This window comes from Panthera uncia, assembly GCF_023721935.1.
Source record: "Panthera uncia isolate 11264 chromosome C1 unlocalized genomic scaffold, Puncia_PCG_1.0 HiC_scaffold_4, whole genome shotgun sequence".
Classification (NCBI taxonomy): Eukaryota; Metazoa; Chordata; class Mammalia; order Carnivora; family Felidae; genus Panthera; species Panthera uncia.
Genome location: NW_026057585.1, coordinates 70,998,729 through 71,013,830, shown reverse-complemented (window position 1 = coordinate 71,013,830; position 15,102 = coordinate 70,998,729). Strand labels below are relative to the sequence as shown.

The 15,102-nt window shown below is 46.8% G+C and overlaps 1 protein-coding gene across 4 annotated transcripts in view; it reads left to right on the top strand.

The window, feature by feature from the left end:
- The window catches only part of KDM4A (lysine demethylase 4A), a 46,417-nt gene that overhangs the window by 14,830 nt on the left and 16,485 nt on the right, over positions 1-15,102 (top strand). For all 4 annotated transcript variants that reach the window (XM_049617314.1, XM_049617313.1, XM_049617316.1 and 1 more), the window contains exons 11-12: positions 273-649; positions 13,062-13,182. In XM_049617314.1, the coding sequence (XP_049473271.1) occupies positions 273-649; positions 13,062-13,182 (498 nt within the window). The remainder of the gene's footprint in view (positions 1-272; positions 650-13,061; positions 13,183-15,102) is intronic.

The window sequence follows — 15,102 nt, the reverse complement described above, 5'->3', positions numbered from 1 at the left end:
GTGTCTGCTGCATGCCGGGCTAGGCCCCCATCGTAGACGCAACTATGGAGATAGGTGGTAGACGGCTTGCATTCCACAGGACAGAACTGGAGGCCCGGCGCGGCTGAGCGGTCAGCCCCAGATCACACAGTGACCCTGGAGGTGACAGAGCCAGAATATGACGCCAGGCCTCACTTGCCACCCACGTTCCTTGTGCTGTGCCACTTTGCTTTTCAGTAGCTTCAGACATGCAGGAGGAAGTTGGCTCTGGCCAATGTGTATGTGTGTTTCAGATTATTCTGACTCCACGGAAGTCAAATTTGAAGAGCTTAAAAACGTTAAACTGGAAGAAGAGGATGAGGAGGAAGAGGAGGAACAAGAAGCCGCTGCCTTGGATCTTTCTGTGAATCCTGCCTCTATAGGGGGACGCCTTGTCTTCTCAGGTTCCAAAAAGAAATCATCTTCTAGCGTGGGCTCCAGTTCTTCACGGGATTCTATTTCTTCCGACTCAGAAACCAGTGAGCCTCTGGCCTGCCGAGCCCAAGGGCAGTCGGGAGTTCTCACTGTGCACAGCTATGCCAAAGGGGATGGCAGGGTCACCATGGGAGAGCCCTGCACCAGGAAGAAGGGTAGTGCCACCGGAAGTGTCAGTGAGCGGGAGCTGGCAGAGGTATGGGCCCTGGGCAGCGCTCGTGGGGGAGGAGCCACCCTGGCAGGGGTCCCGTGGAGGGCAGGGAGTCTGGGGGCCAGGAGGTGCTTCTGCAGGTGTCCAGGATAGCAGGGGAGACCCCCAGAATGGACCTCCAATCTGCAGTGTCCGGCAGAAAGCCAAGTGGTGTTGGGTCCCTTCCAGTTTGCTCTTTGCCGGGAATTCCTTTTCGCTTGCCCCTGGGTGACAGTTGCAGAGAATTGCAGCCTTAGTGACAGCTGCAGATGTGTAGCTATCAGGGCGCCCTCTGAGCTTCCTTGCCCTAGAGCATGAGGGTTACAGGGGTAGTGCTTGCAGCCCAGATGTTCATCTGTTAGGGACAAGGTGGTCTTCCTTACTCTAAAATTCAAGGTTTTTTTCCTTACAAAATCTTTTTTTTTTTTTTTCAGTGTTTATTTTTGAGAGCAAGAGAGTACAAGTGGAGATGGGGGTGGGTAGAAGGAGAGGGAAAGAGAGAATCCCAAGCTGGCTCTGCACTGTCAGCCCAGAGCTGCGACGCAGGGCTCGATCCCATGACTGTGAGATCATGACTTGAGCGGAAATCAAGAATTGGACACCCAATGGATTAAGCCACCCCGGTGTCCCCTTTTTCTTACAAATCTCCGCTGCCATGTAGTTGCCTGGAGGGATTCTCCCTCCACTCCCCCCATACGTTCTTCATCTTCAAGTGCAGCATTGTTGACAGAACATCCTCTCAGAGACCAGAATGAATTCCCAAAGCTGTAAATGTGAACGTTTGTTCAGGCTTCCTTCTAGAACATGTTGTCATCAAAAGCTGTTCTCTGTTTTGTGTAAAAAGGCTCTTGGTGGATCTGAGTGGGATATAGCAGAGCTGTGTTGAATGCAGCCAGACTCATGCCTACCCAAGTGACCTGCTCTTACTCCCCAGCCTCATGGGCTTATGTGGGTCAAGTTGCAGCTGTGAGGCGGGAGGGGGGGGTGGTGGAGGTGGGGGTGGGATGGGGTTAGTGGCAGATGGAGATCAGTGCAGAAAGGTTTCATTTATTCCCCATTTCCTTACTTTGGTCTTCTAAAAGTTTTTATTATGAAACTTTTATTTTTTCATTTAAAAATTTTTTTTAAGGTTTATTTCTGAGAGAGACACAGAAGCGGGGAGCTTCTCTGTGTCACAGAGAGACACTGAGAGCGGGGGAGGGGCAGAGAGAGAGGGAGACACAGAATCCTAAGCAGGCTCCAGGCTCTGAGCTGTCAGCACAGAGCCTGACACGGGGCTCGAACTCACAGCCAGCAAAATCATGACCTGAGCTGAAGTCGGCTGCTTAACTGACTGAGCCACCCAGGCACCTGTATTATGAAACATTTTAAAAGTATGCAGATAGAATAACCATCACCAATTGTTTACATATACTCATTGTCTCTGAATGTTCATGTTTGGCTTATTGGCTTTCTCTTCTCTTGGCTGAAGTGCTGACCCTGAGTACATATTACAGTCCTTCTAGTTTTCCCAGGAGTCCCTTTTTGTGGTTGGTTTGTCCCTTGTCTTGAATACCCGCATAACTTTCCTTTCTGCCTTCCCTCGATATCAGGGCTCAGTTTCTGTAGCTCTCCTTTCCCCTGTGCGTGTCCCTCCCTCCATCTGGGTGGGAGCAGGCAGGCAGATAAGCTGAGGATCACGTCTCCTTCTCACTGCTTCCAGTAGCTGTTGTCTGCTCTCCTGTGGCAGCTTCCACAAGAGGCGGCTTTCCAGCTTGGACACCAGAATCCCTCACAGTCCCCATTGCCACATCTGAGCCATTCTTCTTCACAAAGCTCCCCTGTCCTCCTTCATCCTGCTGTCACACTACAGGTCACGCTGTCCTCTTGCAGCATCCTCCTGACATTCTTGCCTGCTATTGCACTCACAACCACAAAAACAGCTGACAGTAGCAAGGAGTTACTACACGCAAGATACTTCATACGCTGTTCAGACTCTGTTACTGCTCAGTTAATCTTACCAGAGTCAAGGGTCAAGGTTGTGTGTGTGTGTGTATGTAACCCACTTTTTCCTTCCCAAATTAGGAACTAGTTAAGGAACGAATCATACAGGTGTCAGGCATATGGAGCTCAGAATGTCACTTCATTGCCAGTAAAAATGATTGAAGAGAGTGGCTTTAAACCTATGGCCAAATGGCTTTGCTGCTCATTTACCCTCAGTGACACAGGTTACCTACCTGGTCACAGGTAGTCCTGGAGGACGCAGGCCTCTCCTAGTGGCTGAACATTTCCCACCTGCCTTTCATGTGTTGTGGACACAGACCCCAGCGCACTCACTCTGCAAAAGGCAGATTCCAGCCAAGTGAAGCTCATTACCATCCAAGTGTTGGGGAGAAAAGCCAGGAAGCCCTCCACATGGGAATGTGCTAGGGAGAAGGAGGCTCCTCTCTGACATGCTTCTTATTTCTGCTCAAAAATCATTGAGTGCCTTCCTGGCTCCTGTTTACTTCTGTATGGCCTTCTCAGCTGTAGTCTGGTGGTAATGCCCTTCTCTGCTCCATCCCCACCCAACCCTCTGTCCGCCCCCTCCTTGATGTGCTGCCATCTTGGAACTACTTCAGATTCTCTGAAGATACCTTGGCTGCTCTGCCCCTTTGCTTTACTCCGTCATCACTTAGGTGTGCCTACTCTGGCTTGGACTCTGCTCTCAAAGAGCTCATAGTCTAGGTGCGAGCAAATAAGGGTGTTCCTTAGGGATAAATCTTGTAGTCCAGGTGGAAGAGTTAGCTCAGCCTGGGGTTGGCGATGCGTTTGGCGAGACTGCAGTGAAGCAGGCATTGTAGCTAGGCCGAAGGTTTGCAGGAGTACGCCTGGTGGCTGGAGTGAAGTTGGGAAGGGAATCTGGAAGAAGAGTGTGTTCCGAGTGGTGATGGTAGCTCGTCCAGAGTCAGAGCATTTGGGGGACTGCACTTGGTCTCAGGTTCTGAGAGGAACTTGGGAGATGTTGCTGGAGGGTGTCAGGAGCCAGGTCGTAGTAGTCTTGCCTATGTTCCATGAAGCAGTTTGACTTTGGAAAGTTCACCACCATGTGGTTTTTGAAGTTTATTTTGAGAGACATAGCACTCGAGTGGGGGAGGGGCAGAGAGAGAGTCAGTGCAGAGCCCGATGTGGGGCTCGAACCCATGAACTGTGAGACCATGACCTGAGCTGAAGTCAAGAGCCAGACACTTAACCGACTGAGCCACCCAGGTGCCCCCAGAATGAATTTTTAAATGTACAAAGATGCATATGGATAAATAAACCCGCAGGTGCTCCTCACCTAGACCCGATGGTTGTCAATGCTTTGCCACACTTGCCTCATCTGTCCTTTTGTCATTTGAAGTGTGTTAAGTCACAGGTGTCGTTTCTTCCCCACTTGGTGTTCCCTCCAAAAACGGGTATTTCTGTGATCACTGTGTCATTATTGTGCATAGCAAAATCAGAAAACTTAGCAGCATCTAATACCCAGTCCAAAATCAGGCTTCCCCAGTTGTCTAAAGTGATTTTATAGTAGGTTTGTTTGAATCAGGGTTTAGTCTAGTCTCACACCTTGTGTTTATTATGTCTCTTAAATCCCATCTTCTAAGGCAGTGCTCCCTCCACTCCCTGACTTACTCAAGAAACCATGTCAGTTATTCTTCAAGTTGTCTGGCAAAGGGTTTTTTAAGCTCTACACTAATGTTTTAGAAGATTGCTTTGAAAACAGTATAAAGGTTTTGGGGTGGGGAGAGGAAGTGGGCAAAATTAGAAACAGCAGAGGTTCTCCTGAAGGTGGTATTATGGATGATTTTCACTTCTTACATATATGAATTATTGGAATATTTTTTATGACTGCCGTGTATAATCAAATATTTCTATTTCGGGAGGAGCGAAAGATTTGCAATAGGGAAATCAATTTGGAACCTGTTCCTTTAGTCTGAAAGAGAGGTGGAGCGGACCTGGACTGTCTAGTGGTGACAGGGAAGGGGAGCAGGAAGTGGACCTGAGGGCCACTGTGAGGGCAGGAGCACAGGACTAGGGGGCTGGCTGTGGGGTGGGTAAGGAGGTGGGCGGGGGTTGACTCGGGGTTCTGGCATGAGTTACCGGATGGATAGGGGTGCATCAGTGGAGAAGCCAAGGGGTATTTGAGCGTGGCTCTGGAGGTGAGTTCAGTTTTGGGCCATGCTGAGTGTGACCGGCGTGTGGGGTGGGTGACGGAGATATGTGAGCACAGACATAAAGCTCAGGAGGGGTCTATGGGAGGCAGTCTCCAGCAGGGTATCGGGGGGCATGGAAGAGCTCACCTGTGGAGCAGGAGGAACACTTTTCATCGTTAGGGTGGAGGTAGAGGCCGGGGAAGAAGAATAGCTTGACGTTTTGGGGGACTAGGAGAAGGCCATGTGTCCAGGCCCGGGGGAGGAGAACGACTAAAGAAGACCTGGGAGCAGTGGCCAAGTGTGGCTGTGTTGTTGGAGTTCATGAGGGTGAGGTGTGGGGACTGGATCCTGAAGTCTGAGCAGGAGGGGAGGGTGTGGGGCTCCAGCATACGTGGACATAGGAGGGGAGGGCTGCAAGGTGGTTTGTTTTTTTCAACTTGTAATTAACTCCTTTCATTTTATTATATTTAGTTTTAAAAGTTTGGGTTGATCTGTTTTTAATATATGTAAAATACACATGACCTAAAATCTGTCATTTTAACCATTGTTTAGCGTCTAGTTCAGTGGCCTTCTATACATTTTCATTTAGTGTACGGCCGTCGGCAGGCTACAGATTATGTTGAGGTGGGAGGAGTCAGGGAGTCCTCGGCATAGGTCTCCCGGAACAGTTCTCTGCTCATTGGAACCCGGCTCTTTTCAAGTCACTGCTCCCAGAAACCTTTCATCGCTCCCGTCTACTTTCCTTCCTCCTTTGAACACCTGCAGCACTTGGCTTCTTTTTAACAACCGTCCATCTTGGTCTCAGCACAGTTGTCATAGGCTGCAGAAGGTAAACTAGGAGCCACTCCCTGTGCCCCATTCGCCTTGCTTCTTGTGGCCCCAGCATGGTCCTGGGGCTTGGGCCGTGAGCCTTCTGTAAATGTGGAAGGAATGCAGGGAAGTTAGTTGTAGTAGGAGGCTGAACTCAGGATGGATTGATTGGGTGGAATGGGGGACTGACAGTCAAGGCTTGGGGCAGAAGCTGAACCACTTTGTCTATCCCTGGAGAGGTCTAATGGCATTGTATCTATATTTGGAAACAGCTGGGTTTTGAAGAGCACCCTTGTGTCCCTCCTACCCCTACTTTGAGCATCCCCTGCAGTGTAATTCAGGCCTCTTGCTGTTCAGTTTATGTGACGCTCTGTGTCAAGGGCCTTGGTAAAAGCACCCAGATCGACTGACTGCTGAAGCATCAAAGCTTCAGAATTTTCATTTAACTGCAGACAGAGCTACAGTGATGTCTGCTGTAAAAGTTCTTGTTTAAGCTGCTTTGGAAAAGTGAGTTCCCAAAACCAGGAGGGCACAATTCTTCTCTGTACAGAAGAAACCCCATCAAGAACATTGACCTTGACCTGGGTACCTGATGTTAGACGAGGGAACATAGAACTCAGGAACCTGAGATGTGGCTTTCCTGCAGGCAGGGCCCTGGGAGACTCTACCTGATGTCCCACTCCATCCTCACACAAGATCCTTGGTGGGGCAGTGTTCACTACTCCCACACTGGTAGTGGATTGCTCCTTGCCTGGGCTCACACAGCTAGTTGATAGACTGAGGTTTGGACCCAGCTCTTGTTACACACTGAAGGGATTTAGAAGTCGGAGCACATCTCAGGAAAAGGAAAAGGCAGCGCTCTGAGCAAGGCTGTGGGCACCATGTAGCAGGAGGAGTGCTTTGTCCAGAAGATGAGAAAACGTGGAAAGATATTTTACTATTTGATAGACCTGACTAATTTGGTCAGAGGCAACATGATGGTAGTGGAAAGGGCAGAGACTTCAGACTCACACACCAAGTCCCCCTCTGGCTGGGCCATGAGCTCCTTGAGGCTAGGGATCCTGTGTCACCTGTGTCTGCATTGCCACGGCACCGAACCCAGTCTGCTGGGTACCTATGCTGGTCCTGTAGGAAGCACTCAGAATAAACAGGTGTCTTCCTTTCCCAGAGCTGCATTCTGGTGTTCTTTGTCTTGATCCCTCTATTTCCTACAGTACTTGGACCTATAAATTGATTTGTCTCTGTCTCCTACCCCATATTCGTGTCCTATTGCTGCTTAAACAAGTTCCCATGAACTGGGAGTCTTAGACCATAAGTTTATTATCTTCCAGTTCTTTAGTTCAGAAGTCTGACATGGGCCTCACTACGCTGAAGTCAAGGTGTCAGCAGGACTGTGTACCTTCTTGGAGGCTCCAGACTGAGACTCCTTGCCCTGCCTAGCTTCTTCAGACTGCCCACATTCCTTGGCCTTTTTCTTCCATTTTCAAAAGCAGCCAGATAGGGCCAAGTCTCGCTCACATCACATCACTTGGACACACCGAGTGTTCTGCTTCCCTCTTTGTTACCATTTTTAAGTAGGTTTCAGGGGCGCCTGGGTGGCTCAGTCGGTTGAGCGGCCGACTTTGGCTCAGGTCATGATCTCGTGGTCCGTGAGTTCGAACCCCATGTCGGGCTGTGTGCTGACAGCTCAGAGCCTGGAGGCTGTTTCAGATTCGGTGTCTCTCTCTCTCTCTGACCCTCCCCCGTTCATGCTCTGTCTCTCTCTGTCTCAAAAATAAATAAACGTTAAAAAAAATTAAGTAGGTTTCACACCCAACACAGAGCCCAGTTGTGGGACTTGAACTCACAACCCTAAAATCAAGACCTGAGCTGAGATCAAGAGTTGGATGCTTAACTAAGCCACTCAGGCACACCTCTCATCATTAAGCACTGTTTGATTACATTGATTACCTGCCCAGATAATCTAGGATAATCTTTGTATTTTAAGTTTATCTGATTAGTATCCTTAATAGTCTTGTCATATTAACATAACATTCACAAGGGTTAGAATTGCACACCTTCCTTGTTCTACCACATACCTTCATATCTCTTCTTCCACACATTTTTTCCCTCTCTGCCTATAAAACCATATTCAGTCTCTTTCCTGAAATACAATTATAGGAAATTCCCTTTTCAGGCTATGATCTCATTTCTTCCCTTAATCTTCTCAAGAAGAGTCTCTGATGCATTCATTCCTTAGTTCCTTACTATCTGCCTGCTGGAACTTTCTCTGAAAGTCCTGAGACCTCCCAGTTGCTGAGTCCCTTGGCCACTTCCTGCTCAGCCCTTATGTACCCTTTGGCACTGCCTCTTTCCCCTCCGTGAACCCCTCCCCTCCTTGCTTTCTACTTTCATCCTACTCCGCACCTGAATCTCCCTTTTTTTCTCTTGTCTCCTATCCTGGAAGGGCTTAGTCTCCATTCAGTTTATCTTCCACTGGTAATGTCATCCACTCCCATGATTGCAATTCTGAACCTGATGCTGAGGATCCCCAAATCTACAGCTCTTGCTCAAACTTGATTTTTTTTTTTTTTTTTTAAATGTTTGAGAGAGAGAGCCTGCAAACACGTGAGTTGGGGAGGGGTAGAGATCCGGGAGAGAGAGAATCCCAGGCAGGCTCCACGCTATCAGTGCAGAGCCTGTCTCCAGGCTCGAGGATCCCTGAGATCATGACCTGAGCTGAAATCAATAGTTGGATGCTTAACTGACTGAGTCACCCAGGTGCCCCATGCTCAGACTTATTTTCTGAACCCTCAGGTTCAATTTCTTCTTAGCCCCTGGGTATTTCTATAGAAATGGGGCAGTGTACTGTGCACAGCCTGTTTAACTTGGCTTGTTACTACTGCCTCTTCATCCATGTGAGTCCTGTTGAGTCTCTCTCACCTTGGCGATCCAGGCTGGAAATCCCATCATTTCTGTTCCTTTATTTTGTCCTTTTCTTACTTCCTGGTCCCCGCCACTACCATATCCCAGATTTAGGCCTGTTATCTAGCAGGTCTTCAAAGGGGGGAGTGCAAGAAGATTGTTAGGGTGCGGAAATAAGATGATGGAAGTTTATTTTATTTTTTTTAATTTCATTTTTTTATTAAAATATTTTTCAATGTTTCATTTACCTTTGAGAGAGAGACAGGGTGCAAATGGGGGAGGGGCAGAGAGAGGGAAACATAGAATTTGAAGCACGCTTCAGGCTCTGAGCTGTCAGTACAGAACGCAGGGCTCGAACTCCCGAACTGCCAGATCATGACCTGAGCCGAAGTCTGTGCTTTGACTGAGCCCCCCACGTGCCCCTCAGTAAATATTTATTGAATGAATGGGCCAGTGGACACTCAAACTTGTTTGAATTCACGTTGGGAAGGGCAGGCTCTGTTCTTCCTGGACACAGCCTGCTCAGAATTTGGTTTTTCTTGGCATTCAGCTATGGGTTCTGTGATTGCACGTGGAGCCTGTGGGCCCAGTGTGACTTTTCTGAAGTGGCCCTGCCCTGCCACCACTTCTTCCTAGTGCTCCTAATGAATTGGTTTTTGTCACAGTTGCAAAGTAGCCCTTTTCCAGGCCTCAATTCCTTGCTTAATGGGTTTTGCTAACTCCGTGTCTCCTAAAGGCAGGATGACCCCAAGTTTTTTAAGTTTTTATTTTAATCACTCTCGTTTATTTCCCTTTGCTTGTTTGTTTTGTTTCTTAAATTCCACACAGGAGTGAAATCGTATGGTGTTTGTTTTTCTCTTACTGATTTATGTCACGTAGCATTATATTCTTTAGCTGCATCCATGTTGTTGCAAATGGTCAGATTTGATTCTTTTTTTTTTTTTTTAAAGTTTATTTATTTTGAGAGACTGCGAGTGGGGGAGCGACAGAGAGAGAGAGAGAGAGAGAGAGAGAGAAACCCAAGCAGGTTCCGCGCTGTCAGTGCGGAGCCTGATGCGGGGCTCAAACCCATGAAGCTGCGAGATGATGACCTGGGCCAAAACCAAGAGTCAGACACTTAATTGACTGAGCCACCTAGGCGCCCCAATATTTCATTCTTTTTAATAGCTGAATAATAGTTGTGTATATATATCACTTCTTCTTTTTTTTTTTTTTTTTTTTTTTTTAACATTTATTTATTTTGAGACAGAGAGAGACAGAGCATGAACGGGGGAGGGTCAGAGAGAGAGGGAGACACAGAACCGGAAGCAGGCTCCAGGCTCTGAGCCATCAGTCCAGAGCCTGACGCAGGGCTCGAACTCACGGAACGTGAGATCGTGACCTGAGCTGAAGTCGGCCGCTTAACCGACTGAGCCACCTAGGCGCCCCAATATTTCATTCTTTTTAATAGCTGAATAATAGTTGTGTATATATACCACTTCTTCTTTATACATTCATCAGTAAATGGACACTTGGACTGCTTCCATAATTTGGCTATTATAAATAATGCTGCTATAAACAAGGGGTGCATGTATCCCTTTGCATTAGTATTTTATATTTTTTGGGTAAATACCTAGTAATGTGATTACTGGATTGTAGGGTAGTTATATGTTTTATTTTTTTGAGGAACATCTATAATGTTTTCCAGAGTGGCTGCACTAGTTTGCATTCCCACCAACAGTGCAGTAGGGCTCCTTTTTCTCCGTATCCTTGCCAACATCTCTTGTTTCTTGTGTTGTTGATTTTAGCCATTCTGACAGGTGCGTCAGACATTTGACTGAGCCACCCAGGCACCCCTTTTTTTTTTTTTTTATTTTAGAGCATGTGTGTGCAAGTTGGGAAGAGGGACAGAGGGAGAGAATCTCAAGCAGGTTCCACGCTCAGCATGGAGCCCCGTGTGGGGCTCAATCCCACGATCCTAGAATCATGACTTGAGCCAGAATCAAGAGTTGGGGACATTCAACTGACTGAGCCACCTTGGCACCCTTGCCCCTTTTTAATTGAATTATTTGGTTTTTGGGTGTTGACTTGGAGAAGTTCTTTATATATTTTGGATACTAACCCTTTATCAGATATGTCATTTGCTGATATTTTCTCCCATTCCATAGATTGCCTTTTAGTTTTGTTGATTTTTTTTTCCTTTCCTGTGCAGAAGCCTTTTATTTTGATGTAGTCCCCAAATTTACTTTTGCTTTTGTTCCCCTTGCCTCAGGAGACCTATCTAGGAAAAAGTTGCTATAACCAATGTCAGAGAAATTACTCTCTGTGCTACTTTGTGGGATTTTTATGGTTTTAGGTCTCACATTTAGATTTTTAGTCCACCTTAAGTTTGCTTTTGTGTATGGTATAAGAAGGTGGTCCAGTTTTATTCTTCTACATGTTGCTGTCCAGTTTTCCCAACACCATTTGTTGAAGAGATCATCTTTCTCCCATTGGATATTCTTTCCTGCTTTGTTGAAGATTAATGGACTATACAGTTGTGGTTTTATTTCTGGATTTTCCATTCCATTGATCTATGTCTATTTTTGTGCTATTACCATACTGTTTTGATTACTGTGGCTTGGTAATGTAACTTGAAATCTAGAATTGTGATGCCTTCAGGTTTCTTTTTTTTTAATGTTTATTTATTCATTGTGAGTGAGAGAGCACGTGAGCATGCAGAGCCCAACACAAGGCTTGATTCCCCAAACTGAGATCATGACCTGAGCCAAAACCAAGAGCTGGAAGCTCAACCAACTGACCCACCCAGGCATTCCTGCTTTTTTTTTTTTTTTTTTTAATGTTTATTTTTGAGAGAGCATGTGCTCTTGAGCTTGAGCGTGTGCTCAAGGGAGGGGCAGAGAGAGAGAGAGGGAGATAGGATCTGAAGTTTGCTCCTCCCTGACAGAGAGCCTGATGCGGAGCTCAAACTCACCAACCATGAGATCATGACCTAAGCAAAGATCATGACTTAACCCACTGAGCCACCCAGGCGTCCCCTGCTTTTCTTTTCCAAGATTGCTTTGCCTATTCGAGGTTTTTTTGTGGGTTCATACGAATTTTAGGGTTTTTCTAGTTCTATGAAATATGCTGTTGGTATTTTGATAGGAATTGCATTAAATGTGTAGATTGCTTTGGATAGTGTAGACATTTTAATAATTGTTCTTCCAGTTCATGAGCATTGGAATGTCTTCCTTTCTTTAATCATTGGAATGTCTTCAGTTTCTTTCATCACTATTTTCTAGTTTCCAGAGTACAGTTTTTCACCTCCTTGGTTAGGTTTATTCCTACGTATCTTGCTATTTTTGGTGCAGTTGTAAATGGGATTGTTTTCTTATTTTCTCTTTCTATTGCTTCATTATTGGTGTATAGAAATGCAACAGATTTCTGTAGATTGATGTATCTGTGACCTTACTGAATTCGTTTATTAGTTCTAGCAGTTTCTTGGTGGAGTCTTTTGGGTTTTCTATATAGAGTGTCATGTCATCTGAAAATAGTAAGAGTTTAACTTCTTCCTTACTGATATGGATGCCTTGTATTCCTTTTTCTTGTCTGAGTGCTGTGACTAGGAGTTCCAGTTCTGTGTTGAATGAAGTGAAAGTGGACATCCCTATCTTGTTCCTGATCTTAGGGGAAAGGCTCTCAGTTTTTCTCCATTGAGTATGATGTTTGCTGTGGGTTTTTCACGTATGGCCTTTATTATGTTGAAGTATGTTCCCTATAAACTTACTGTTTTGGGAGTTGTTATCATGAATGTGTGTTGTACTTTGTCAAGTTCTTTACCTGAGAGTATGACAAGTTTTAAATACACTGGAAAGAAACTCTCATGGTATTATTACTGATTCAGTCTTGTACATCTTAAACCTAATTGCATTTGCTCTGATATTATGTAAACACAGCATTAATTTTGTCAACTTTTGCTTTTGTAGCTACGTTAGGGTTTTAGATGCGCACTCTGTCCTGTCTGCTGAGGAAACGAACTCAAGAATGAATAGTGTCAATTAGAGCTGAGGGCCTGACAGCACATAAGGAGAAGCTGGCCTATTTTACTTTAATGGGTCAGCTGTTCCTCACCCCTTTGGATGTCCTCTAGCTTTCAAGTCCAATGGCCCGGCTGCCTGGCTCTTTGTAACAGGTGCTGCTGGCCTTCTGGTCCAAGAGGAGGGGCACCTGGTTTCTCTGGGGCTCTCAGAGACATAATCTCATGACAGTGAGCTCAAGGGAGGGGCGTGACTCTCCTGTAGAGTGTGTTTATTTTTGGTACATTTGTTTCAGGCTGCTTCTGAGAACAGGACCTATTTGTGCCTTACTAGGCACAAATTTTGTCCTAAAATTTTTACATAATCCTAGTTTAAATTAGTTTGGATGGTATTGTCATTTTGGCTTTTCCTAAGACAGGTGTTTTCTGGGTTTGGTTTTATATTTATGTCTCTAGGCCTGTCTTTTCCCTTGGCTTTCATTGTAAGACTAACTTCTGCTATGACCCAAAGTGGAGGCAAGACCAATTTGATTTCCTCTTCTGGTTTGCCCAGGTGGCCGATGAATACATGTTTTCCCTGGAGGAGAATAAGAAGTCCAAGGGCCGTCGTCAGCCCTTAAGCAAGCTCCCACGCCATCACCCGCTTGTGTTGCAGGATTGCGTCAGTGATGATGGTAAGTGTTTTCTCTCTTAACCAGGAAGGGGAACGTGGCTCACCCTATAGGACTTGCTCTGACAAGACATCAGGAGGCAGGGCTGAGCGCCAGGGGTGGGCCTGTGGCTTAGTTCTCCCAGATGCTCCACAAAGAGGGCAGGATCTCATTTGTTACTTACTTCATAGTCAGATTTCTTTATATGTCTGTGTGTCTTGGAATATGCCTGATACAGGATGATCACATGCAGGTTCTTCTCTTTCTTTACTAGGAGGTACAGGCTGATTTTTCTGGATAGCATTTCTTTCAATGATACCAAGCCCAATGCTGAATGTGTAGCTACAAAGATAACTAAGATATGTCCATGCCCCCAAAAAGCTTACAAGGTAGTGGGGCAAACTGACAGGAAAACAGATCTAAAGAAAGGAGATGCTAATCTAGGGAGGGGGAGCTGGAGGATAGATTCAGAGGAAGCAGCTCAAAGGGCCAGGCCAAGGTGTGGGGCAGGCAGGAGTGAGGTGGGGGGAGGCTAAAGAGGGAGTGCCTTTTTCTAGCAGGCCTTCAGGAGCTTTTGACATGTTTTAAGTGGCCAGATTTACATTAGAAGTGACTGCATGTTGAGAGTGGCTTTGAGGGCAACAGATGGGCTTTTGCCTTGGTCTCTGAGAGCTAGGGGAGGGTCTGAAGCAGGATGATGGTGGTTGGGGTTGGGGAGGGATGTAGTGAAGGTGTTGGGAGGTTAAAGCCAGCTGGATTTGGGGGTTGGTTGTAGACCTGTGAGCTTGGTAGGGTCCGGAGAAGCCTGGGTTCAGTGCCTCCCTGACTTCTGGTTGTGGTTGGGTTTGGAAACCTACGTCCAGTGTCTGTGGAGGATGTAAACTTGGGGCTGAGCAGAGGTGGTGTTTGGTAATGTTATTGGGGTACATGAGGCCACTGGTGGAGAAACATAGAGGAGGGCGAGTAGAGGTGGTATTTGATACCTTTTTAAAAAATTTATTGGGGCGCCTGGGTGGCTCAGTTGGTTGAGCGTCCGACTTCAGCTCGGGTCACGATCTCGCGGTCTGTGAGTTCGAGCCCCGCGTCGGGCTCTGGGCTGACGGCTCAGAGCCTGGAGCCTGCTTCCGATTCTGTGTCTCCCTCTCTCTCTGCCCCTCCCCCGTTCATGCTCTGTCTCTGTCCCAAAAATAAATAAACGTTAAAAAAAAAAATTTATTAAAGGGGCACCTGGGTGGCTCAACTCAGTTGAGCGTCTGACTTCGGCTCAGGTCATGGTCTCGGTTTGTGAGTTAGAGCCCTGCATTGGGTTCTCTGCTGTCAGCGAGGATTCTGCTTGGGATCCTCTGTCCCTCTCACTGCCTCTCCCCTGCTCACATACGCTCTCAAAAATTAATAAACATTAAAAAAATTATTAAAAATTTTTATTTAAGTGCAGTTGACACGCTGTTAATGTTACTTCCGGGTATACAACTTAGTGATTCGGCAACTTTGCCTTTCCCTGTGCTCCCCATGAGTGTCGCTGCCATCTGTTCACTATCTTTACCTTGAGCACACGCGGCCACTCTGGAGAGGGCAGAGACTGGGGTGGGGAGACAGGAAGAGGAGCCTGTGAAGGAGACAGGGGGGAGTAGACAGCGGTGTGGAGCAGAACCGGGAACTGTGTGTGTTGCTGGCGCTCAGGGAGTTGTTGCCATCAGCGCAGTGAGATCAGGAACGAGAGCATGGGTGAGTCTCTGGCAGGTCCCTTGTCACTCTTCACTGGTGCCCGGGCCCTTCCTGCCCTGTCCTTCCTGACACCAGTGGCTGTGTGGAAAGATCCAGAGTTCACCAGCCTCTTTGCTCCATAAGTGAGCCCCACGTTCCCTTTCTGATCTGATGCCGGTGCCCATCTCTACTGTTTTTCTTGGTAGAAGGATCGTGATACACTGGGTGAGGAAAGTCTCT